Raw genomic sequence first — 23,994 nt, 5'->3', positions numbered from 1 at the left:
ACTACATGCCTCTCATTTAGCCTAGACTTCTGGAATTACCCTGCCAGCTCCTGAATGACTAGTTCTGCTTGACTCATAACTGTTCTATGTAGTGGGGTGCACTGGTAAAATGACTCTCCTAAAGGGGGAGGGGTGGCAAAATATGTAGTATGTGTCAATTTCCCTGGTGTAAATATTCCCACCACAGATTTCAGATTTCAGGCTACCATCATTTTAACAACTAACTCATAAAATTCCTGAATATTTAACAATCGGCTTTCATGAACCAGCATTAACAACTCCAGCACATCCCTGCTTCTATGCCTTTGAGTTGTATGAACTTTTACTCTTATTCTTTAGAGTCTTACCAGAGTTCCAGGATGACATGCATCCTTGAGCATTCTGGTTAATTGAAGGGTTTAACCTGTAATGCTAACTCAACAAACCATTTTTTAGGGGAAGACATGCCTGTAAAACCTGGTGTTTCATGACTCAGAAATAGAAGCAAAGTCATATTAAAGAAATGCATTAAATTTGTATGCATTTTCCTCTTTTACCTCTAAGTAATAGTTAACATACTTTTAGGCTTATTCCAAAAATGTGAGTTATAAGCCAGTGACCGTACGATAGAAACTAGAATTGAGGAAAGCCAGACTTTTTTCAACACTGTATTTCTCAAACTGGGGTCTGTGTGTTCTACCAGGATTAAAAAATATAGTACCAATTTTCTTAAAAAATCTTGTCAGTAATAAAGATAAAGGTAAAACTTCTCTTTGTGCATGATTCACAGCTATTTAGCAAAAGGCTTTAGTTTTTTATGGGAATGAATTCTTTGGTGGGGGAAACGGGGATCACACTTTTTTCCTTTCAATTAGGTGTGTACACACTTAGACTCTGATCATCCTTTTTTTTCCCCCTAAATCACCCTTCCACATTGTTTCCAGGTTTTTTGTTTTGTTTTGTTTTAACAGACTCTTTTCAGCTTTTGTTTTCACACAAACAGGCAACCAGTGACAACCCTCAGTTTGGGTAATGCATAGATCAGCGAGAGCAGGATAAATTGGCAATCTGTAATCTTCCAAGCAATTTCACGTGGTTCACCAGAGCAAGATCTGCAGGAATGGTATTTCCTAGATGCTAATGACCAACTTCATTATCATGCCACCCTGAGCTAACATTTTTGCCTTTGGTTCTGATGGGAGTCATTAGATTCTAGAAAATTCCTTATTTGTCCTGTTTTTAAATTTGATTTCCCCAGAATCAGAGAGAATACAAATTCTCCTGAGTTTTGTGTATAACAAGTGAACGTGTGCATGAAACAAGAACCCGTTTCACCCCGGTGCTGCCAGAGCTCAGCCCTTGATTCAGCTGGGAGGAGGCAAGCTCCTGATGGACACCACAGCTCGGGCTCACTGGAGTGGTGTGCGTGGAGTTTTCCGTAGGAAATTAGCTAAGTAACACTCACATTCTTTCCCTTTTCTCTTTCCACTCTTCACTTCCCCTTGTAATGAAACAGCTTGAGCTCAGCACTTTAGATCTCTCATGGGGGTAAAAGTGGTTGACAGTTTCATTCTCTTGTGACCCTCCAATCGAAAAGAAAAGTCTCTCCTCTCCTTCACGTGCTTACTCCAAAAAGGGCTTCTCATCAAGGCTATTGTATTTCACTGAAGACACAACTTTCTGAAAACAAGATGCCCTGAAATGATAGTTCAAAGACTCATTCTGTTTTAAAAAAAATGGCAAAAGTGGCACTTTAAAGAGAACCTGATCACGTTGTAAGTAGATCTGATCCTGTATTCAACAAAATAATTGTGGCATAGTCAAATAGCCAGTTGCTAATGCCATAGACATAAAATCATCCAATGAATCAAAATGAGGGTCAAATCTTCCTGAAGTAGTCATTCTCATGTTTAATGCGTGTGCTCCTTCTTCATAATGAACCCAGTAATGGAAGGTTTAAATGGAAATGTACAGTAGCAATTTAAAAATATTGATGGAGTGCCTTGTAGGTGCAAAGCAGTTACTATCCACTCTAGAGACATAATTCAGTATGCTTATGACCTACAATGCACACAACTCTGTGATAGGTGATACAGGGCATATATAGGTAGTCCCTGACCTCAGAGAGTTTGTAATTTAGAGTAGAAGTGAAGTAAGTATAGAAATAACCAGAATATAGGCAATTATGCATGCAATGTATATTCCCAGAACTCCTCTGATGGGCCAGGCACTTAGCTAAGTTGATTGAGACAGTGATGAGCCAAGGAGAACTGATACCTCCCTTAAAGGAAAATGTAAGTGTTAAAATTCCTTCCTTCCTTTCACAAATATTAATTAGCATGTACTGTATGCCAGCCACTCTTCTTGGAGCTTTGGACAGAACCATGAACAAAACAAAATCCCTATTCTCATAGAGATTATGTTCTATTGTGGAGGTAGAAAACAAACAAACACATATATTATACAGTTTCCGGTAGGAGTAGGTGCTATGAAGAGTCTGTTGAAGGGTAAGTGGATTAAAAGTGATGGAGGCACTACATTAAATAGGATGGTCAGGAAATTCCTCTCTGGGAAGCAGGGAGCTGGTTGTGGGGGAGAGAAGCCCAGGCATATCACTTAGGTTGAAGGAATCCCAGATGTAAAGGCCCCAAGGTGAGAAGGTGCTTTGTGTGTTTGTGGAAGAGCAAAGAGGCCAGTGTGGCCGGAGGAGACAGAGCCAGGGGAGAGGAGAGTTGAAGAGGTAGCCATGGTCAGATTGTGTGAGGCCTTGAATGCCCGGGTAAGGACTTTAGATGTTGTTCTGGGGGTGATGGGTAGCTGATGGAGGATCTTGAGCAGAGGAATAATCTTACTTGATTATCATTTTTGAATTGCTTGGCTGCTGTGTGGGAAATAGATGGTGTGTGTGGGATGGCAAGGGTGGAGGGCAGGAGGAAGCTAACCCTCCCCCAAGTAAGAGAATTTCTCCCATCTGACTGTCTTTGACCTGGGACATCAGCTTTTCCTGCCTTAGGGCTTGAACTGAATTGTTGGCTCTTCCTGGGTCTCAAGCCTGCTGGCCTTTGGACTAGAACTACACCACTGACTCTCCTGGGTCTCCAGCTTGCTGACTCCTCCTGTAGATCTGGGACTTGTCAGCCTTTGTAATCACATGAGACTTTTTGTTCTGTTCAAGAACATCATGAGGCCCACCCACATTAGGGAAGATAATCTGCTTTATTTCATCTACCCATTTGAATGTTAAACTCATCCTAAAATACCCTCACAGAAACATCCAGAGTAAGGCTTGACCAAATATCTGAACACCCCATGGCCTGGTCAAGTTGACACATTAAATTAACCATCACACTGCCGTTAGGGTACACTCCACCTCTTTTTCCAGCCTCATCCCACAGTCACTCTTCTATACACTCTACACCCCAAGTCAGACAGAACCTCCAACTGCTTTCTAATCATGTCCAGAACTTCCTACCTCCCTGCCTTGCTCCAAAGTCATCCCTGCTCCCATCTCTGCCTGTCTAACACCTGCCCACTCATTGATTCAAATACCACCTCCTCGAAGGAGTGGGTCCTGTGCTGAGCTCACCACTCCTTTGTCTCCCCTTTGTTTATGCCTCTGTTTGGCAATTGACACACTTCCTTCATAGAACCAATTGAAGTGAGATGTTTAGCAAGAACTATCTTTTTTCTTCTCACTCTTCTGAGAGATGTCCCAGAGAGTCACCCAGAGACCACTGGAAGGATGGAATCCCTTGTGAAACTCTTATACAGGAATGAATCGCCTTGGCAAACCATTTGCTGTCTCTTACTTCTTTGTCTGGAAAGTGAGGATAATAAGGATACCTACCTCAAAAGATTGTCATGGAGATTAAATGGGATGATGCATCTCAAGCACCTAGCACAGGATGTGGTGAAGAGTAAACCCTCTGTAAAGAGGAATTATTGCCACAGCCGCTGAGGAGAACCTCCCTCCAAGAGGTAGACACACGGCTCCCACGAGGCCTGAGGGGAGTTTCCCACAGGATGGTGGAGCAGATAGTGCCATTGATTGGAAAGGGTGTGAATTGAGAAATACATCCTTTATCTAAGCTTGAGATGGAACTGGTCTGTTCCTTCTGTATTTCCCAGGAAAGGGTGAGTGGTTCTGGATAGGAAAGACATTGATGCTTAAATGATTCTGATAAAACTCTTGCGGGGCAGCTGGACCAAGGAAGATGTGGGGTGGGCAGGAAAGAGCTGTGCAAGGGGATGAAGGAGCTGAGGACCAGGGGAGGCTGAGGCATTCTCTGTCCTGCTTAGCTTGAGAAAGGCAGAGAGGGTGGAGCTGGCCTCACTCAGAGGACCCTGTTAGCCTTCTGACATGCGAGCTGAGCTGGGCCACAGAGGCAGCACGGATATCGGAGTGAGCTGGCTGTTCCTGACATAACTCTGGCAGACCTCACCCCAAGCCTATTTATTTATACTTTTTCATTTCATTTATTTAAATAAATCTATTTTTAAAGTCTAACATACATACAGAAAAGTGCAAAAATCAAAGTAAAATAGCTCAGTGAATGTTTATAAAGAACTCACCCGTGTAGCTACCACCTAAGTTAAGAAATAGAGCATCACCTGCAGCCGAGAACTCTCCCACCCTCATGTCCTGTCATGAATCTCCACCCCCTTCCCGGGAAGTAACCACTAGCCTGAATTTGACCAACATAGTTTAATTCTGCCCGCTCTTCATCTAAATGGAATTATACAGAATGTGCTTTTTTGTGCCCGGCTTCTTTTGTTCAAGTTATTTTCATGAGATTCATTCATTTATTGAGTATAAGATTATTTCATTCATTCTCATTACTGAATAGATTTCTACCATATGAATATGTCATAATTTGCCTATTCTACTATTAATGGACATTTGAGTAGTTTCTGGTTTGGGGCTACTGTAAGCAATGCTACCATAAGCATTCTAATACTTAGCTTTGATGCCCATATATTTACATTTCTGTTGTGTAAATAAAAAGAAATTAAATTACTGGGACTTAGGGAATGCATATATTTAGTTTTAATAGTAAAGTAGTTGTAACAATTTATACTCCCACAAAGAGTGTATGAGTGTACCCATTTCTCCGTAGCAGTTTCTCTACATCGTTGCCAATACTTGGAATTGAAAGACTTCTTAACCTTAACCATTATATTGTGTATGGTGAGATGACCGGCTTTTAATAGAGCTGCAATGAGGCAGTGGAAAGCAATAGCCAGAATGGGTTTACCCTTGTGGTCCTCCAAGTGAGATGTGCTTCTCTAAGAAGGTACAAAATAAGGGTTGAGAGAAGGACAGAGAACTTATATTTATATGTATTTTAAAAACAGATTTTTTGAGGTATAATTCATCTACTGTACAATTCACCCATTTAATGTGTACAATTCAATGGTCTTTAGTATAGTCACAGATATGTGTAGACATAATCATAGTAAATTTTAGAAAATTTCATCACTTCAAAAAGAAACTCTGTACCCCTTTAGCTATCACCTGGTATCCCTACCAGCCATAAGCAACCATTAACCTACTTTCTATCTATAAATTTTCCTATTCTGAACTTATATATGATTGAAATCATATCCTGTGTGGTCTTTTGTGACTGGCTTCTTTTACTTAGCATAATGCTTTCAAGGTTAATTAGTGTAATAATATGCAGGGAATGTAGTTCATTCCCTTTTTATGGCTGAATAATATTCCACTGTATGGACATACTACTTTTTGTTCTATCCATTCATTCATTGATGAACTATATGTATTTTTAATTTTAAAATGTTGATTCTTTCAGTGTTTTATAATGTAACACAGTATACTAGTATATAATTTAATTACATTAGTATAGAAGGATTCATCTGTGGCTAATACATCAGTAAATGTTTACATACATATGTACACTGGGGAGACAATCTCAAAAAAGGCTTTACTGATAGAAGCTCACAATCAACAGTGTTTTAAGATCCCTGATTTAGAACCAGTGTTCTCTTTCCCTTGGCCTTTGGACTGCTAATTCCAAGAGTGTGTTTGATTGTTTCAGATAATCAAGGTGGAAAAGGGAACCAAAAGAGTATTTCTGCTAATGTGGCAAACAAGGGTTCCAGCTAGTTAAATTTAAACTTAGAAAAATAAAAGAGATATGACCATATTTCTACCTCAATTGTTAAGGAGCTGTTCATTCTAAAAGTATTCTCTCTCTCGGCCTCTACAGCAGAGGCTGTGCCTCTCTCTTTTGTGTCTCCTCCAAGAGTCTATCACCTAAATCCAGCCTGGCTCTTCTGTCTGGAGCACCCTTTCTGCTGTCTATGGCAAGGCTCTCAGGGAGAGTCCAGCCTCCTCCAGGAAGGATCTCTGTCAGAGCTCTTTGGGTTGCAAATAACAGAACTCACTCACTCTGGTTTTCCACGGAGCTGCAGTTTTGCCACCCTCCCACCCACCAGGGACATTGGGCATTGTCTGGAGACATTTCTGATTATTACAACTAGAGAGTACGATTGACGTCCGGTGAGGAGAGGCCGAGGAGAGGCCAAGGAAGCTGCTAAACATCCCACAGTGCAGTTGATAGTCCTGAACAACAAAGGATTATCCAACCCCAAATGCCAGTAGTGCCAGCATCTCCCTGACCCCCATCTCTAGCTTATCCCTCTGTAGTAGCCTGTCTTTGCATCTCTCTGGCAGTGAGTTTTTTGGTGGGGTTTGTTTTGTTTTGTTTTGTTTTTGCATCTGAACAAAACTTTATTTTTTCCCTAAAGCCCACTCATATTTGTACTTACAGACACCACTGGGGTGGTAAGGGTGGACATTTCCACCCCCAATTTTCAGGCTCTGGGAGGAGGCAAATGAATAACACATGATCTGCAGGCTGTCTGAACCCTCTGGCTGCCATGGGTGGCATCTGCTAATGCCCTTCTCTTCTCCTCAGATGTCCAGGGGAGAAATATCTTTAACCGAAGGATGCTGGAAGATTCCTCTGGTCTTGGCTGGGCTACGGAGGCAGCAGCAAGATTGATGAGACTCTCTGATGGACAGGACATATCAGAGGCTGGAGATTCTGGCAGTGAGTTTTATTCTCCCCTGTTTGCAGACTGGCTGTCTGTTTCTCTAAGCAGCAGTAGAAGGTGACCACTCACAGTTCTTAAGTTCACAGGCTCCTAGTTCAAGTGAACAGTTATAAATAATGAGCATCCCTTTACCAAAATTCCAAAAGTGAGAGGCCATATTCACCCACATTAGGATAGGTGTCCATTTCTTATCCCATCTGTTATGACCGGATGGCAGGATTGCTCTTCCACATCATTGTCAGGTCCTATTCCTGTGGATCAGAAGGGGCAATTCTCAGTGAAGTGAGAGCCTGGGTTGAATGTACTGTGGTTAACTGTAGCATAACACCTGTCACACTTTCTGGAAATCTTTTGCTACACTCTTGTCTCCTCCACTGGACTATATGCCCTGGGGCTCACTTCCATAGTCCCAGTGCCAAGCACACCACCTGGCACATTGTGGGCACCCAACAAAGTCTCCCTGAATGAAGGGGCATTGACTCATTTACTGTCATATGTAAAGGATCATGGAAGACCCTGTTACAAACCTCTCAAAACACTGCAAAACAAATTGCAACGAGTGAAAACAAGAGCAACAGTGAGGGTCTTGAAGCATATCCTTGGAAAGGGATGCTTTCATGAAAAAAGAGAAAACAAACCTGGAAAGTGCTTGCCTAGGAAGTTACTGAAAGTGGAAAAATGTTCCTCCTAAGGCAGGCACTGTCAGTTGTGGGCAGGACAACTATTACCTATGAAAATAGTGCAGTCAAACCTCATTATAGAAGATGATTTAAAGCTTCACTTGCCATTTCCTTCCACATTCTAAAACCAGAACTTCTTTACATTGAGAAAAAAAAAAAAAAAAAAGACCACAGACATTGCAGCCTTGGAGACAGCCTCTGTGTTAGGTACTCTCACCAACAATCTTCTCAGCTCAATCTTTACTGTCTAAAACCTGCTTGTGTAAAAGTCCCCTGTCATGAGGTCACAGCAATCATAAATGTTAAAAAATGAAAACAATATTAATTCACTGTTATGGGTTGAACTGTGTGTCCCCAGATTTCATATGTTGAAGCTCTAACCCTTAGTACCTTAGAATGGGACTGCCTTTGAAGATAGGGCCTTTAAAGAGAGGTGATTAAATAAAAACAAAGCAGTTAGAATGGGCGTTAATCCCACCTGGTTCGTGTCCTCATGAAAAGAGGAGGTTAGGATACATGGAGACACAAGGGAGGCATGTGCACAAAGGGAAGACCATAGAGGTCACAGGGAGAAGGTGGTCATTCCAAGCCAAGGAGAGGGACCTCAGAAGACACTAACCCTGGCAGCCCCTTGATCTTGGACCTCCAGTCTCCAGAATTCTGAGTAAATAAACTTCTGTTGTTTAACCACCCAATTCTGTGATGTTTTGGCAGCCCATGCAAACTAATACAATCACTTTCTCTAATGGTTCCTCATCCTTTCAAGTATGAGGCCTTTTTCTTTTATTATTTGCTTATTATATAAATTTATTTCACTGAGCTGGCAAAGGAAAAGCACAGAAAATTTAGCTCCATAACAAGTTTGTCAGACATGCTCAGAAAGAAAGCCTGAAAAACCAAGGATTAGGGCCCTAATCCAGGAATACCTCATCTTGCAGCTACAAAGACCCTGTGCCCAAATAAGATCCCACTCACATGTACCAGGGGTGAAGACTCAAATATATCCTTTTTTGAGAGGAGACATAGTTCTACCCACTGCAAATGGCTAAGCTTGAGGGGAGTTGAAGTGTGATTGCAAGAAGTATGAAGAATCTTTTGGAGTGTTGGTGATGTTCTTGTTTCTGATCTAGGTACTGGTTATACTGTGGTCTCAGTTTATGAAAATTCATCCAGCTATTCCTCTATGATATGTGCACTTTTCTCGGTGGATGTTATGCTTCAATAAAAAAAAATTTTAAGTCATTTTTGTTTAGAATTCACACTTGTTTATTCTTTTGATTTATATTTCTCTAAAATGTTAGGGAAAAGCAAATCTATCAGTGTCTTGAAATAAAGCAAGAGAAGACTGTAATTGGATATATCACCATGGGCTTTGATTTCTTCCCTATATCTGTGATCAAGAAACTGTAAGTAAAAGCCACAATGTAGTCAATGTTTTAAAATTGATATTTTTATTCTTCACAACAGCATCTATTACATTTGAAAAATATTTGTACATAAATGTCTCAGGTATTATATATCTGTTTACAGATTCTGCTTGTCTGCCATATGGATTCCCAGGTACTTTGTACAAGTTCCATGGCCAATCTGTAGTGACAGGCTGAGGATCACTTGTGTAGAGCCCTTCAGGGAATAATGTACAGTAGTGAAGAGCGTGGAATTTGGAGTTAGACTGTCTGGGTTGGAATTCCACGTTGCCATTTTTTTTGGTATATGAAATTGGTGTGTGCCTCATTTTTTCCACTTGTAAAATGGAGTGATAATAACTGTCTAACTCATAGGATAGTTGTATTAAGATAAGTTAATACATGTTAATACACAGGATTTGGACCAGATTATTTATAGGTGTTATTACTGTTGTTGTTGTTGTTGTTGTTGTTGTTGTTGTTGTTATTATTATTATTATTATTATCAGGATTTGCAAGTCAGAATGAGTGTCCAAGGCTAGTAGCTGCCCTGCTCCTGATTGGAGTAGGTATTAGGGGTACAGGTTACTTTGGAGGAGTCTTATCTTTTGGCTGTTGTGAATAATGCTGCTATGAATATGAGTATACAAGTATCTGTTCCAGTCCTTGCTTTCAATTCTTTTGTATATATACCCAGAAGTTGAATTGCTAACCAAATGGTAATTCTATGTTTAATTTTTTGATTATTTAATTTGATTATTATTAATTTAAAAATTTTTTTGATTTTTGGATTATTATTAATTTTTGAACTGATAGATTATTTTCCACAGCAGCTGCACCATTGTATATTCCTACCAGCAATGCACAAAGGTTCTAATTTGTCCACGTCCTTGACAGCACTCATTTTCTGTTTAATTTTGTGTGTGTGTGTGTGTTTAAATAATAGCTATGATGTTTAATTTTATGTGTTAACTTACTGGGCCACAGTGCCAGGATAGATGGCCAAACATTATTCTGGTTGTTTCTGTGAGGATGCTTCTAGATGAGACTAACATTTAAGCTGGTGGACTTTGAATAAAGCAGACCTTCCTTTATAATTGAGTGGGCCTTGTCCAATCAGTTGAAGGCTTGATTAGAACAAAAAAGACCTACAAGTAGTGGGAAGTCTCTAGCAGTTGGCTTTTGGACTAGAACTGGAACACTTCCAGGTCCTCCGGCCTGCTGGCCTACCCTTGCAGATTTTGGACTTGTCAGCTTCTATAATCACGTGACTCAATTCCCTAACATATATGTAATATCCTATTGGTTCTATTTCTCTGGAGAACCCTGACTAATACAATAACCATCCTAATGAGTGTGAAAGTTTCATTAGTATTTGAATATGTTACAAAGAAACACATAGTATATACATACTGTAACCATGAACTGCCCTAAGCATTTTACATGTCTTAACTCATGTGATGCGCACAACAACTCCTTGAAGCAGGCATTATTATGACTTCTAATCCATAGATGAGAACACTGGTCTAAGGTCGTGTGGCTGGTATGTGGTGATTTGAACTCAGCAGTCTGCTTTGAGAATCCTTGCAGATGATGCTCGGACACCTTCTGTTCTAGTAGCTGCATTTAATTCTAATTATCTTGGTGACTTCTTATGCATTGTATTTCCCTTTCCATCACCTCCCCTCTTCCTAAAAATTCTTCTGTACTTATGTTCTTCCAAGGCAGTCAAGGCTGAGTGCTGCAATATTCCCCATTGTGGCATGTGGTGTGAAGGGGAAGAATGATGGTTTCCAGTCCCAGAAGAACTCTGAAAATATACCCGTGAGGGGAAAAAAAAAACAAAAAAACTAGAAACTGCTAAATCCTTTACCCTGAAAGAGGAAAAATTAAGTCTTTTAAAAATGAAAATTATTCCCATGATGTATTTCAGCCAAATAATTAAAGTGTACTCATGTATTAATTACACCTTCAGACTCTCTTGCCGTGCTTTGTGAGGCTCTTCTTTTTCCTGAGGTTAAGTGAGGACAAGCTTTTTGAGGTAGCACTGAATTCCATTTCAAAAGAAGTCTCACAAGGCTGGTTAGGTGAAAATTCCCATCCAAAAGAATTGTCCAGCCAGGCAATTAAGTCACTTTCAGAAGTTACTAACTTCCAGCTCACCTTTGTTGAAGCCAGAGCTGCAGTTATAACTCACAGATTTGATTTTTTTAAAAGATCAAACTCCCCCTCCAGGGAAAAAAAAATGTATCCAGCCCTAGAAACTTGGAAACAGTCCTAAGCCAGATCCCTCTCTTTAGAATTGCTGCAAGTGTTTCTACCTACAGTTGACCTTACTGTGTCCCATCTTTCAAAGCCAAAGCCTGAATAATTTCATCCAAGCCGTTTGCCCTGACCTTGATGGGCTTCCCAGGATAGTTGTCTTCTGCTATGTGTCTTGGGAACGTGGACTTTCCCAGGCTGCAAAGCTTCAGCTTCTGCTGGAAAGAGGCTTAGCAAGGCTTGTCACACCTCAAGTGGCATCAGAGACTTTTAAATCAGAGAGAGATCTCAGAGACCATCAAATTATACCCCTTAACTTTACAGATGAGGAACTGGAAGCTCAGAAGGGTCTTGGGAAGACACTGAAGGATTTTAAACAGGGATCTCACTTATTAAATCTATGGGTGAGACAAAGCAAAGAATTGGAGATACCACAATAGGTTGGAACAGTGAACCCAAACCAGCAAGATAAAATTCAGCAAATAGTAGTAATAAAGCCTTGCTCTAACTGCAGAACCAGCAAGGCTCTCTGATAACTTGAGGATGTGGGACAGGCGGGGTTTGGCTACTGCAATCTCTATATGAGCCTGCAGAGACAGTGGCCAGCCAGATGTTTCAAAACCTAATTAAATTCTAATAATGGCACAATCACATTGTGTTAGGATATGGAAAATTCTAGAAGGACACATAAAATTGTTCATGACAGTTCTCTTTGGGCAGTAGATCTAAGAGGAAGAGAGGGTTGTACTTTCTACTTTATACGTATAGTATTACTTGATTATTTTATAATGAACATTTTATTAGTTTTGTAGTAAGAAAATCTTAAAAACTTAAAAAATATAGTGATTAACAAAAACTGAAGCTGAAGGAGAGTGTCCAGATGAATAACAGGAATGTGCTAGATGGATTGTATGGGATGTCCACTGTTTAGCCTTGGGCATCAAAGGGACATCAGTAAGTTAAGTACCCTATTCAGGAGGAGTGAGATCAAGGTGGTAGAGGGGCTGTGAACCAGGTCACAGAGGGCATCATTGAGCAAATTTAGCTAACTTTAAGTTTTTGAAAACGCAGCATGTAAAACAGAGACTTATTGTCTATATCAGTCTGAAGAGCTAGTAGAAATTCATTTGTTTATTCATTCATAAAATAACATGAACAAAGTGTATCTTCCTTAAAAAGGCATTTGAGAACACACTTCCCCTAGCAAAGAATTAGACTACTTTAAGAAGAATGATGGGCTTATTCTGAAACATATTCAAGGAATGGTTGGCTAATCAATTCTCACAAACGAACACCTGCCTTTTTAAGGAAGATGGACTAGGAAATGTGTAATGATTCTTACCAGTTTATACTTATGTCATTTTCTTGCTCAAAAATACTATGAAGTCTCCACAACAATGTAAAGGAAGGTCAGATTACTCACTGTGATGTTATAGGCCCTTTGGAATATTACTCTGATTGCCTTTTCCAGTTTATCTTCTGCCGTCCCCATTAGGCACCCACTACCCAGCCTCACTGTCCATTTGTCAGGTATCTTTTTGCTTCTTTGTCTTTCCTTTTTCACACTGTTCTTTCCTAGAATGCCCTTTTGACTTTTCTTGACTTAGTGAAATGCAACTCATTTTTCAGTTTGAATCATCAAATACTACCTTGCTTTGAGGCTTTCCCCCTCTCCTAGGTATTACTTTTCAAAGCCGACAGCCGCTGGTAGGAATTCACAGTCATACCAGTAATTTACAGCCAGGGTCCACTCTACTTGGTTGGTCAGTGCCCACACCATATTAGAGGTTAAAAATAAAAAATAAAAATTAAAAAAAAAACAAAAACACATCACCCTGCTGGAACCGTAATACATCTAATATTGTGATACAGTTAATTGTTTATGCTCCTGTATCTGCTATTAGACCACGAGCCCCTTGAGGTCAAGATCATATCCAATCAAATCCAGATCCTCAGAGCTGTAAAAGGTCTGTCACTTTTCTGCAGCTATCTGGAAATCTGAGTTGAATGAATTAATGGACTTTAAATATCTCTGGTTCTAATGCTCACCAGTTAAAATTTCCAACTTCAGAAAGCAGTTACGGGGGGAGGGTATAGCTCAAGTGGTAGAGTGCATGCTTAGCATGCATGAGGTCCTGGGTTCAATCCCTAGTACCTCCTCTAAGAATAAAATCAATGAATAAACCTAATTTCCTCCCCCCACCAGAACAAAAAACCAAAACAAAAAACAAAACAAAACAAAAAAATAATAAAATAAAAAAAAGAAAGCAGTTACTTCCTTCATGCTTAGAGATTTTAGCTGAAATTGGTATGATATACAGATTAAGTATTTCTTACTACTTTAGAGGTCTTGGGAACATTCTGAGAATACACCTAGTCAATGTAGTTAAACTTTCAAAGACGCAGAGATACCTATGATCATCAGTCTCAGGAGGGGTAGAATGAGCCTTACAAATAGAATCTATTATGCAGGACAATCCAAATGAAGAGTCCAACAGATCTGACTTTGAACTCTGTTTATGCCAGGTGCTAGCCGTGTGAGCTTGAGTATGTTATTACTAGGTCTAAGCCTCAGTTTCCTCACCAAAAAAGGGGGATAAAAATGGTTGTTGGAAGGAGGATTTCATAAGATCCTGCATATAAACACTAAGCCCAGTACTGGCATAAAAGCAGATATTATTGCAAAGTGTTCTGGGTTTGGCAGCTGTAGAAACAACCTTGGATTCATGAACAACTACTATCTGATGTAACTTCCTCTGGCTTCTTAGAATGTATTTTCGTATTTCTAGTGCCTCAATCCTAAAAGACATTGTAAGATGCTGAGTACACTCAAACATGTATTTCAATGTTTATAGTATTTGAATTCCAAAAGGAATATACTTTTATATTTGCTATGTTTTAATGTACAGTTTTTGCCTTACATTCAGCAACAAATCGACTTGACCCATTTGTATTAAGCCCTTTACATGAGCAGAACATTGTGGCTTGCACTTACTCAAATCCAAATTAAGATCTAAATCGGAAGAAAGAAAATCACCTTTTTAAAGAACCAAACTCCATGAGGAGAGAAAGTAGGCCAAACACCTTCTGGACAAACTGTTAGAAGGGATCATCACTTCTTTTAACTTTTGTTACTTGTCACTGGCACTAAAATAAATCCATTGGTGCCAACACCTATTATTTCCCCACTTCCAAAAAAGGTCAGCATTCAAACAATACAGAAGATTCTGGATAGGACCTCATAATAACCATCCTTTTGATGGAAAGTTTAAGTTCTGGTTCTGTATATTTCTGGCTGTGTGATTTTGCCATCAAAACCTCAGCCTTTCGGAAGCTCAGTTCCTGTTTTCCAATCTCTAAAGTGGGGATAATGCAGCTTTGCCAGTCCCTTAACCTGTGACTCAGTTTTCTTTCCAACGTATGCAATAGGGTTAATAATACCTACCTCAGAGATTGTTGTGAAGACTAAATGAAATATATATGTACATAAATAAATATACATAAATAATATAAATAAAATAAATAATATTTATTCTATGTACTGTATATTATAGTATACATTATGTATACTATATATTAGTATATATATGTATGCTATATACATACAATATATTTTTTATACACACACACACAGGTATACTGGATTATAGCCATTCTAGTGGATGTATAGTGGTATCTCACTATAGCTTTTTTTCTCTTTCTGGCCCACTTCACTTAAAATGACAATCTTCAGGTCCATCTATATTGCTGCAAATGTCACTATAGCTTTTTTTAAAAAATCTTACATCCAGTATTTATTGTCTAACATCTTAGGCACATTTGTGTAACTTTTTAATTGAAATATAGTTGATGTACAATATTCTGTAAGTTATAGGTGTATAGCATAGTGATTCACAATTTTTAAAGTTTCTACTCCATTTATAGTTATTATAAAATATTGGCTCTATTTTCTGTGATGTACAATATATCCTTGTAGGTTATTTTATACATAATAGTTTATACCTATTGCTCCCTTACCCCTATATTGCCCCTCCTCCCCTCTCTCTCCCCACTGATAACCACTAGTTTGTTCTCTATTATCTGTGAGTCTGTTTCTTTTTTCTTATATTCACTAGTTTATTGTATTTTTTTAGATTCCACATACAAGTGATATCATACAGTGTTTGTCTTTCTCTGATTTATTTCACTTACAATAATGCTCTCCAAGTCCATCTATGTTTCTGCAAATGACAAAATTTTATTCTTTTTTATGGCTGAGTAGTATTCCATTGTGTATATATACCATATCTTCTTTTTTTTTATTTGCATTCATTTTTATTGAAGTATAGTCAGTTTACAATGTTGTGTCAATTTATGGTGTACAGCATAATGTTTCAGTCATATATATATACATACATATATTCATTTTCATTATAGATTACCACAAGATATTGAATATAGTTCCCTGTGCTATACAGTATAAACTTGTTATTTATCTGTTTTATATATAGTAGCTAGTATTTGCAAATCTCAATCTCTCAATTTATCCCTTCCTACCCCCTTTACCTGGTAACCATAAGTTTATTCTCTATGTCTGTGAGTCTGTTTCTGTTTTGTAAATAAGTTCATTTGTGTCTTTTTTTAGACTCCACATATAAGTGATACCATATGGTATTTTTCAATCTCTTTCTGGCTTACTTCACTTACAGTAATGATCTCCAGGTTCATCCATGATTGCTGCAAATGGCATTATTTTATTATTTTTTATGGTGGAGTGGTATACCACTATACATCCATTAGAATGGCTATAATCCAATATACACACTGGTATAGTGGTATCCCACATCTTCTTTATCCATTCATCTGTTGATGAACACTGAAAACTTAGGTTGCTTCCATACCTTGGCAATTGTAAATAAAGCTGCTATGAACATTGAGGTGTATCTATCTTTTAAAATCAGTGTTTTTGGTTTTTTTAGATATATGGCCAGGAGTGGAATTGCTGAGTCATATGGCAGTTCTGTTTTTAGTTTTTTGAGAACCCTCCATACTATTTTTTTCAGTAGCTGCACCAATTTACATTCCCACCAAGAATGTATGAGGGTTCCCTCTTCTCCACATCCTAGCCAACATTAGTTATTTGTGTTCTTTTTCATGATAGCCATTCTGACAGATATGAAGTGAAATCTCATTGTAGTTCTGATTTGCATTTCCCTGATGATTAGCACTGAGCATCTTTTCATGTGCCTGCTGGCCATCTGCATGTCCTCTTTGGAGAAATATCTAGTCAGGTCTTATGACAATTTTTTTTTTATTAGGTTCTTTGGGTTTTTTGATGTTGAGTTGTAGGAGCTGTTTATGTATTTTGGATATCAACCCCTTGTCAGTCACATCATTTGCAAATATTTTTTCCCATTCTGTAGGATGTCTGTGTTTTGTTGATGGTTTTCTTTGCTGTGCAAAGCTTTTAAGTTTCATTAGGTCCTATTTGTTTTTGCTTTTTTTAATTCTTATTTTTTTGAAATGTAATCAATGTATAATGTTAGTTCAGGTGTACAGCAAAGCAATTCAATTATATACATACATACATATATGTATTTTCAGTTTCTTTTCCATTACGACTCATTACAGGATATTGAATACAGTTCCCTGTACTATATAGTAGGGCCTTGTTGTTTATCTATTTTATATATAGTGATGTATATCTGTTAATCCCAAACTCCTAATCTATCCCTCCTTTCTTCCCTCCAGGTAATCACAGTTTGTTTTTGCTTTTATTTCTTTTGTCTTGGGAGAGTGATCTAAAAAATTATTGCTACAGTTTGTGTCAGAGAATATTTTGCCTATATTCTCTTCTAGTTTTATTGTGTCATGTCTTATATTCAGGTCTTTAAAATAATTTTGAGTTTATTTTTGTGTATGGTGTGAGGGAGTGTTCTATTTCATTGATTTACATGTAGCTGTCCAGCTTTTCCTCTTGTTGAAGAGATAGTCTTTTCTTCACTGCATATTCTTGCCTCCTTTGTTGTAGATTAATTGACTGTAGGTGCGTGGCTTTATTTCTGGACTCTCTGTTCTGTTCTACCAATCCATATGTCTGTTTTGTGCCAGTACCTCACTATAGTTTTAATTTGCATTTTATACTGGTTAGTAACATTGAACATCTTTTCATATGCGTATTAACCATTTGTATATCTCCTTTGGTAAACTGTCTATTCAAATATTTTGCCAATTTTTGAATTAGGTTTTTGTCTTTTTAGAGTTGTAAGAGTTCTTTGTATATTCTGAATATAAGTCCTTTAACAGATATGTGATTTGTAAATATTTTATCTCAGTCTATAGCTGCTTATCTTTTTTTAGTCCTAGGTGTTTTGTTCTTTTTGATGCTACTGTGAATGGAGTTGTTTCCTTAACTTCATTTTTAAGTTGTTTGCTGTCAATATGTAGACATATAATTGATTTTTATATATTGATCTTGGTTCTCGTGGCCTTGCTAAAATCATACATTAGTTCTAGTAGGGTTATTTTTTAAAATTTTGGTAGAACCCTTAGAATTTTCTACATATAGAATCTTACTTTTTTTAATTGGGGTGAAATTCACATAACATAAAAATTAGCCATTTAAAAATATACAGTTCAGTCGCATTTAATGCATTCATATAGTTATGCAGTCACCACCCCATCTACTTTCAAAACATAACACACTCAGAGAAAACCCCATGTCCATTAGCAGTCATTCCCCATTCCTCCTCCAACCCCTGGCCCTGGCAACTATCTGCTTTCTGTCATATGGATTTGCCTATTCTGGATATTTTGCATAAACGGAATCATACAATATATGACCTTTTGTGTCTCAATCCTTTCACTTAGCATGTTTTCTATGCATTGTAGTATGTATCAGTACTTCATTCCTTTTTAAGCCTGAATAACATACCATTGTATGTATATATTACATTTTGTTTATCCATTCATCCATTAATGGACATGTGGGTAATTTACAATCTTTTGGTAATAGCAAATAGTCCTGCTATGAGCATTTGTGACAAGTATCTCTTTGAGTCCCTGTTTTCATTCTTCGGGGTATGCACCTAGAAGTAGAATTGATGTATTATATGTTAATTCTATGTTTAACTTCTTGAGGGACCACCAAACTGCTTTCCCCAGAACTTGCAGTATTTTACATCCTTACCAGCAATGTATAATGTCTCCAAATTTCCACATCCTCACCGAAACTTATTTTACTTTTTTCTTTAATTTTTAAATTATAGCCATGCTAGTAGGTGAGAAGCAGTATCTTGTGATTTTGATTTGTATTTCCCTAATGAGATCATATTTTGTAACTCTATATATTTTTGGTTGTTTTCTTGGTGATTGCTTTAGGAATTATGTGTATTATTTTATCACATTTTCCTTGAGGTTATTCCTTTTAATTTAAGTAAAATATAGCAAATTTGTTTCAATATATCCTCTGTTTTTGTGCTATTATTCTCATATATATTATATCTCTATATATTATAAACCAGATAATATAGTTTTTTTAATTGAAGTATAGTTGGTTTACAATGTCATGTCAATTTCTGGTGTACAGCATAATGTTTCAGTCATACATGTACATACATATATTCCTTTTCATATTCTTTTTCATTATAGGTTACTACAAGATATTGAATGTAGTTCCCTGTAATATACAGTAGAAACTTGTTGTTTATCTATTTTATATATAGTAGTTAGTATCTGCAACTCTTGAATTCCCAATTTCAGATAATACAGTCTTAGAATTACTGCTTTACACAGTTTATGTCTTTTAAAGACATTAAGGGGAGAGAAGAGATAAAATATGTTTATTCAGTTTTTTATATTTACCGACATATTTATCATTTGCTTCTTTCTGTCCATTCAAATTATCATCTGGTGTCATTTTCTTTCAGTCTGATGGACTTCCTTTAGCATTTAGTTTAAGGCAAGTCTCCTAGCAACACTCTCCCTCAAAACTATCTGCTAATATTATTTGGCCTTCATTTTTGAAGGATGGCTTTGTTGGATATAGAATTCTTTTTTGACAGTTTATTCTTTCAGCACTTTGAATGTGTTATATCACTGCTAATTGCTCTCTGTTGTTTCTGATGAGAAGTCAGCCATTAATTGTACTGTTCTTTTCCTGTAGGTGATATTTCTCTCTTGCTGCTTTTAAGATTTTATCTTTTTTTTTTTTTTTCAGCATTCAATAATTTGACTGTTATGTGTCTAGGCAAGAGTCTCTTTGTGCTTATTCTACTAAGGGATTTTATGACTTCTCGGATCTACAGATTAATGAATGCATGCTTTAAATTAGTGGGAATGTGTGGAGAACTTACTTAGCTCTTGTGACTCTTTCACTTCCAGGATCTCCCTATTAAATTTCTGTGTAGTCCTCTCATTCTGCCACTCACCCCAACCAGCAATGCAACTTCAGACTGTCATAACTGTGGGCTTTCTCTGCTTGTTTCCTACCATGCTTGTTACTTTTACTGACAATGTGCTGGGCACATTCCTCCACTCCAAATCAAGCACACTCTGGCAGGAAAGCTACTGATATTTACACACCACCCTGCCCTGAGAGCACTCCTGTGACATGAGCTGGGTGGAAGGATTGAAGTTCCAGGTAAGAATGCCATAGACTCCTTCTGACTTACTCAAAATTCAACAGTTTTTCATGAATAAATCGTTATTTTCTATTTCCTGTTTGCCTTTGGTCAATTTCCAGAGCTCCGAGATGGTCATTTTTGAACAATTTTGTCTAGTTTTTATTGGTTTCTTTTTGGGTGGGGGGAGAATTTACCTACCTCTTCTCTCTGTCCTAGCCAGAAGTTCTGCCCACACATGCATTTTTACTACTTTCAATAAAGAAAGATAAATTACCCTTCAGAAAGATTATACCAATTTGTGCTTCAATCTGTAGTATATGAGAGTGCCAATTTCCACATAATTTTTCTAGGATTGGATAATAGCATTAAATAAATCTATCATAATTTATAGGTGAATATCTTACCACAGTGTGGGTTTAATTTAAATTTCTCTGATTACTATTACTTCAAGGATCTTATTCAAGAATAAGATGAGATGATATTATATGTGCTAAAATCCTTTGGATGTGACAATTTTTTATAGATGTGCAAGGAACATACTATTATCTTGCAATACTTAAAGTCTGACCACAAACCAAAATAATTGAATTATATGGTTTCTAAGATCCTCTTCTAATCTTAAGATTCTGTTCACTCATTCACTCATTTATCCATTCACTCATCTATTTTTTCTTTGTTCCAAGAAAAGCATTAAGAGTCTTACAGGAATTCACAAAATACCACAAGAGAACATAAATTAGAAGAAGTAAGAAAGAGAAAAAAATTAAGCCAGTTTAGAGATATTAAATGAAGTCATCGGTTAGGCAAATACAAAAGAACCTGTCTTACTAGACTTGATGTTGTTAGATGTAAACCCACACATCTGGCTTCTAGTTTTCCAGGAGTCAAGGCCAAGGGGTAGGCTTGATCAGCTACACAACTTACAGTGCCCGCTAGATACAATTCTTCTTGATTCTAGGACCAGAAAGAAATATCTCCTGATCCCAGCCCCACAAAAGTCACTCCTTTATATTATGATATTTCCTTTTCCAGTTCCCCTTTGCACTTTTAATTACTTTGCTAACTGCCTTCTCTCTCACATTGGGTGGCACTGGGGAATGCTGACAGCTTTGAAGCTGAGAGCTATTGCCCCACAAATGAAATTAACAAAAAAGCCATTTCTCCTTAGAGTCTCAACACGCAAGTCCTCTTTGCATTCGCTCTTATAGTGATGACTTTTGAATAATAACCACAGCTATCATTTATTGAACACCCAGGGACTTTACTGCCTCGACATCTAGGCTTCTCAATAATTTTAAACAAGATAGCATTTCCGTATTTTATAGATGGGGAAACAGACTCGGGGAAAATGATCTGTTCAAGGTCACAAAGCTGGTAAGCAAGAGAGCCAGGTTTCAAATCCAGGCCTGTCAATCTCCATAGACTGTGGTCTTCTTTCAAGACAATGCCTCTACTGTTTCTAACTTTTTCCCTGAGGATAGTTTTAATTACTTCCTAAATTCTTAGAGCTTTAACCTCACTGTTGGTTAGGCTAAATTTAGTCTGCTGTGACAGAGAGACCCAAAATGCAGCGTCTTACACAATGTAGGAGTGTTTTTTCCCTCTTTCATGTAGAAGGCAGTTGAGTGGGCCAGGCCAGTAGGAAGGCTCTGACACTCGCCATGTGGCTTCCTAGGGTGCTCTGGTAGTCATCATTGATCAGCTAGTCGGCAGGGAGGAAAGAGTCAATCAAGGACAAGGAAATAATGCAGAAATTTCACATGACACTACTGCTCATATAGCATTCAACAGAATGGACCAAATTCTTCAAGGGCCATGAGGGATTCTAGGAAATTTTGGTTCTGGCTGGATGGTCAAGTGCTCAGTTAAAATTTGATGTGTTTGTTTGGATAGGAGTGAGGTTCTATAAACCTAAAAGAAAAAAGGGGGAAACAGTCTCTGGGGAATGGTTACAGGCTTCCTCACAGTCCCCTTAGGAATAATTTGTGTCTTTCTGACTCTGAGTTTTACTATGAATCAGCATTCTCCCACCAGTGGCCCGACAGCCTTTTTACTATTTGCTTTATATCTGGCTGAGAAATAGATGATGTCTCTTGTGTTTTTGCAAGTTTTCTTCCGTTTTTATTTCTTCCCTTTACTCCCTAAAGCAAAGACATTACTCACATAGAAATTTGGAGCTAGAAAAGACTTTCTGATTTTATAGCTGGAGAAATTGAGATTCAAAATTAATGACTTGTCTAGGGTTACTCAGATTGTTAGTAGCAGGGGTGGGGGTATAGCTCAGTTGACAGAGCACATGCATGAGGTACTTGGTTCAATTCCCAGTACCTACATTTGAAAAAGAAAAAAAAGAGAAACCAAAGTGAAAAAAAAAATGTTAGTAGCAGAGGTGGGACTTAACCTGGGTATCTTGGTTCCACCCCATCACATAGATGTAAGTCCCTCTCCACCTAAGCCCCTTCCTTTTCCATTTGTGTGTGTGTGTGTGTGTGTGTGTGTGTGTGTGTGTGTATGTGTGTAGGACAATGCAAGAAAATGAACACATCTGGACAGCTCTGAAGTTTTCCTTAGAAAATCATTAAAGGTGAGGCTAATCAGAACACAGACAAATCCTTCCACCCAGATAAAGCACAGATTGTGCTCATTTGAAAACTGGCAGAAGTACTCCAAAATAACTCCGAATCATTTCCAGGCTTCCAACAAATCCTCTGGATACCTCTGAAGAAATCCCTCCTAACCAGGCTCGTAGTCTTGTCTCTGTTAATTGACCTATGAAAGGTTACTTGATGCATCAGAAATTCCTGCCCCTGTTAGCACCATGAGGATCCAGGATTAAACTGCTTTTTCCCCTCCTCTTTTTCCTTTTCTCAGCTCAAACCCAATGCTACTTGAAGGACTGGAGGAATTCCATGAGCTTAGGAGTCTCAGCCCTTCAGCAGCATTGCAGTCAGATGGGCAGCCATCAACTGGGCTGCTCAGCCTGTTTTTCTTCACTGATGAGGAGATACAAAGAACAGAGGGATGCAGAGTGTGACAGACACTCCATTCTAGGAGCGTGTGTGAGGGAAAGTGGGTGTGGGTTGTACAAGAGTTGTGGGGGAGGATGAACACAAGAGAGGGAGTGAATGTGATACAGAGACAGAGAGCGGGTTAGCATGTGTGTGAGGGAGGAGGGGGAATAAGGCATAGGTAGGGGAACTCTTGACGGAGAGAGGCGTCAGTTTAAGAGAAAACACTCCTTTACTCTGGTGGCTGTCAGTCTGTCCATACATGTATCTCAGTTGCTGGCAGTGTTGTATAGTTTGCAGCAATATCAGATGTCCCACAGGGAGCTTATAAGGAGATGGGGAGCTACCAGAGAAAGACCTGAGAGCCCCAACACAAGGGTAAGTGAGAAGCAGTAATAGCTGTGGGGAAAAATTATGTTCGTTTGCTGGGAGGTGAGGCATGGAGAGGGAAGAGGACTCTAGTCCAGCACTGAGTCCAAGAAGAGGGGATTATTAAGTCATAATCATCTGTCATATAATGTACCACCAGGAATGATGACGTAGATGCATATTGATTGCCAGGGAGAGATCCACAATTTATTATGAAGTAGAGAAAAAAACAGCAGGTTGAGAAACAGTATATACTCTATGATGCAATTTTATTTAAAAATTATACATTAGATATATGAAAAAATATCCAGAAGGACATACATAGAAATGTTAATAGTGGAGTTTTTTTTGGATAAAGGTATGTTGATTTCCTTATTTACTTTCTTTACTGATTTTTTTCCCAGTAATATGCATTTCTTTTACAATCAGGAAAAATAGGAAAGAGAGAGTGTACCTAATGAATGGGAGGCTGTGAATGGGATAGGAGCAAGTGCACATTTATCAGTTCTGTCTTGGAGCTTGCAAAAGGCTCTGCTTGGAAGCCCAGAACTAACCAATGACCATCTATGGCTGACCAGTGGCCAACCAATGACTACACTTTTGTGGCTCC

General features: G+C 38.2%; 1 protein-coding gene across 6 annotated transcripts in view; it reads left to right on the top strand.

Annotated features, from left to right (window-relative positions):
- BTBD11 (BTB domain containing 11) overlaps positions 1 to 23,994 on the top strand; it is a 445,015-nt gene that overhangs the window by 59,546 nt on the left and 361,475 nt on the right. For 2 of the 6 annotated variants that reach the window (XM_032493388.1, XM_032493389.1), the window contains exon 2: positions 6,918 to 7,052. In XM_032493388.1, coding sequence (XP_032349279.1) covers positions 7,017 to 7,052 — 36 coding nt within the window. In that variant the 5' untranslated portion in view covers positions 6,918 to 7,016. Of the gene's footprint in view, positions 1 to 6,917; positions 7,053 to 9,037; positions 9,143 to 23,994 lie in introns of those variants that run through there. The other 4 variants (XM_032493393.1, XM_032493391.1, XM_032493396.1 and 1 more) reach the window with 4 other exon arrangements.

This window comes from Camelus ferus, chromosome 12 (genome assembly GCF_009834535.1).
Source record: "Camelus ferus isolate YT-003-E chromosome 12, BCGSAC_Cfer_1.0, whole genome shotgun sequence".
NCBI classification, from domain to species: Eukaryota; Metazoa; Chordata; class Mammalia; order Artiodactyla; family Camelidae; genus Camelus; species Camelus ferus.
The sequence above is the reverse complement of the archived record's forward strand: the minus strand, read 5'-3'. Positions and strand labels throughout refer to the sequence as shown.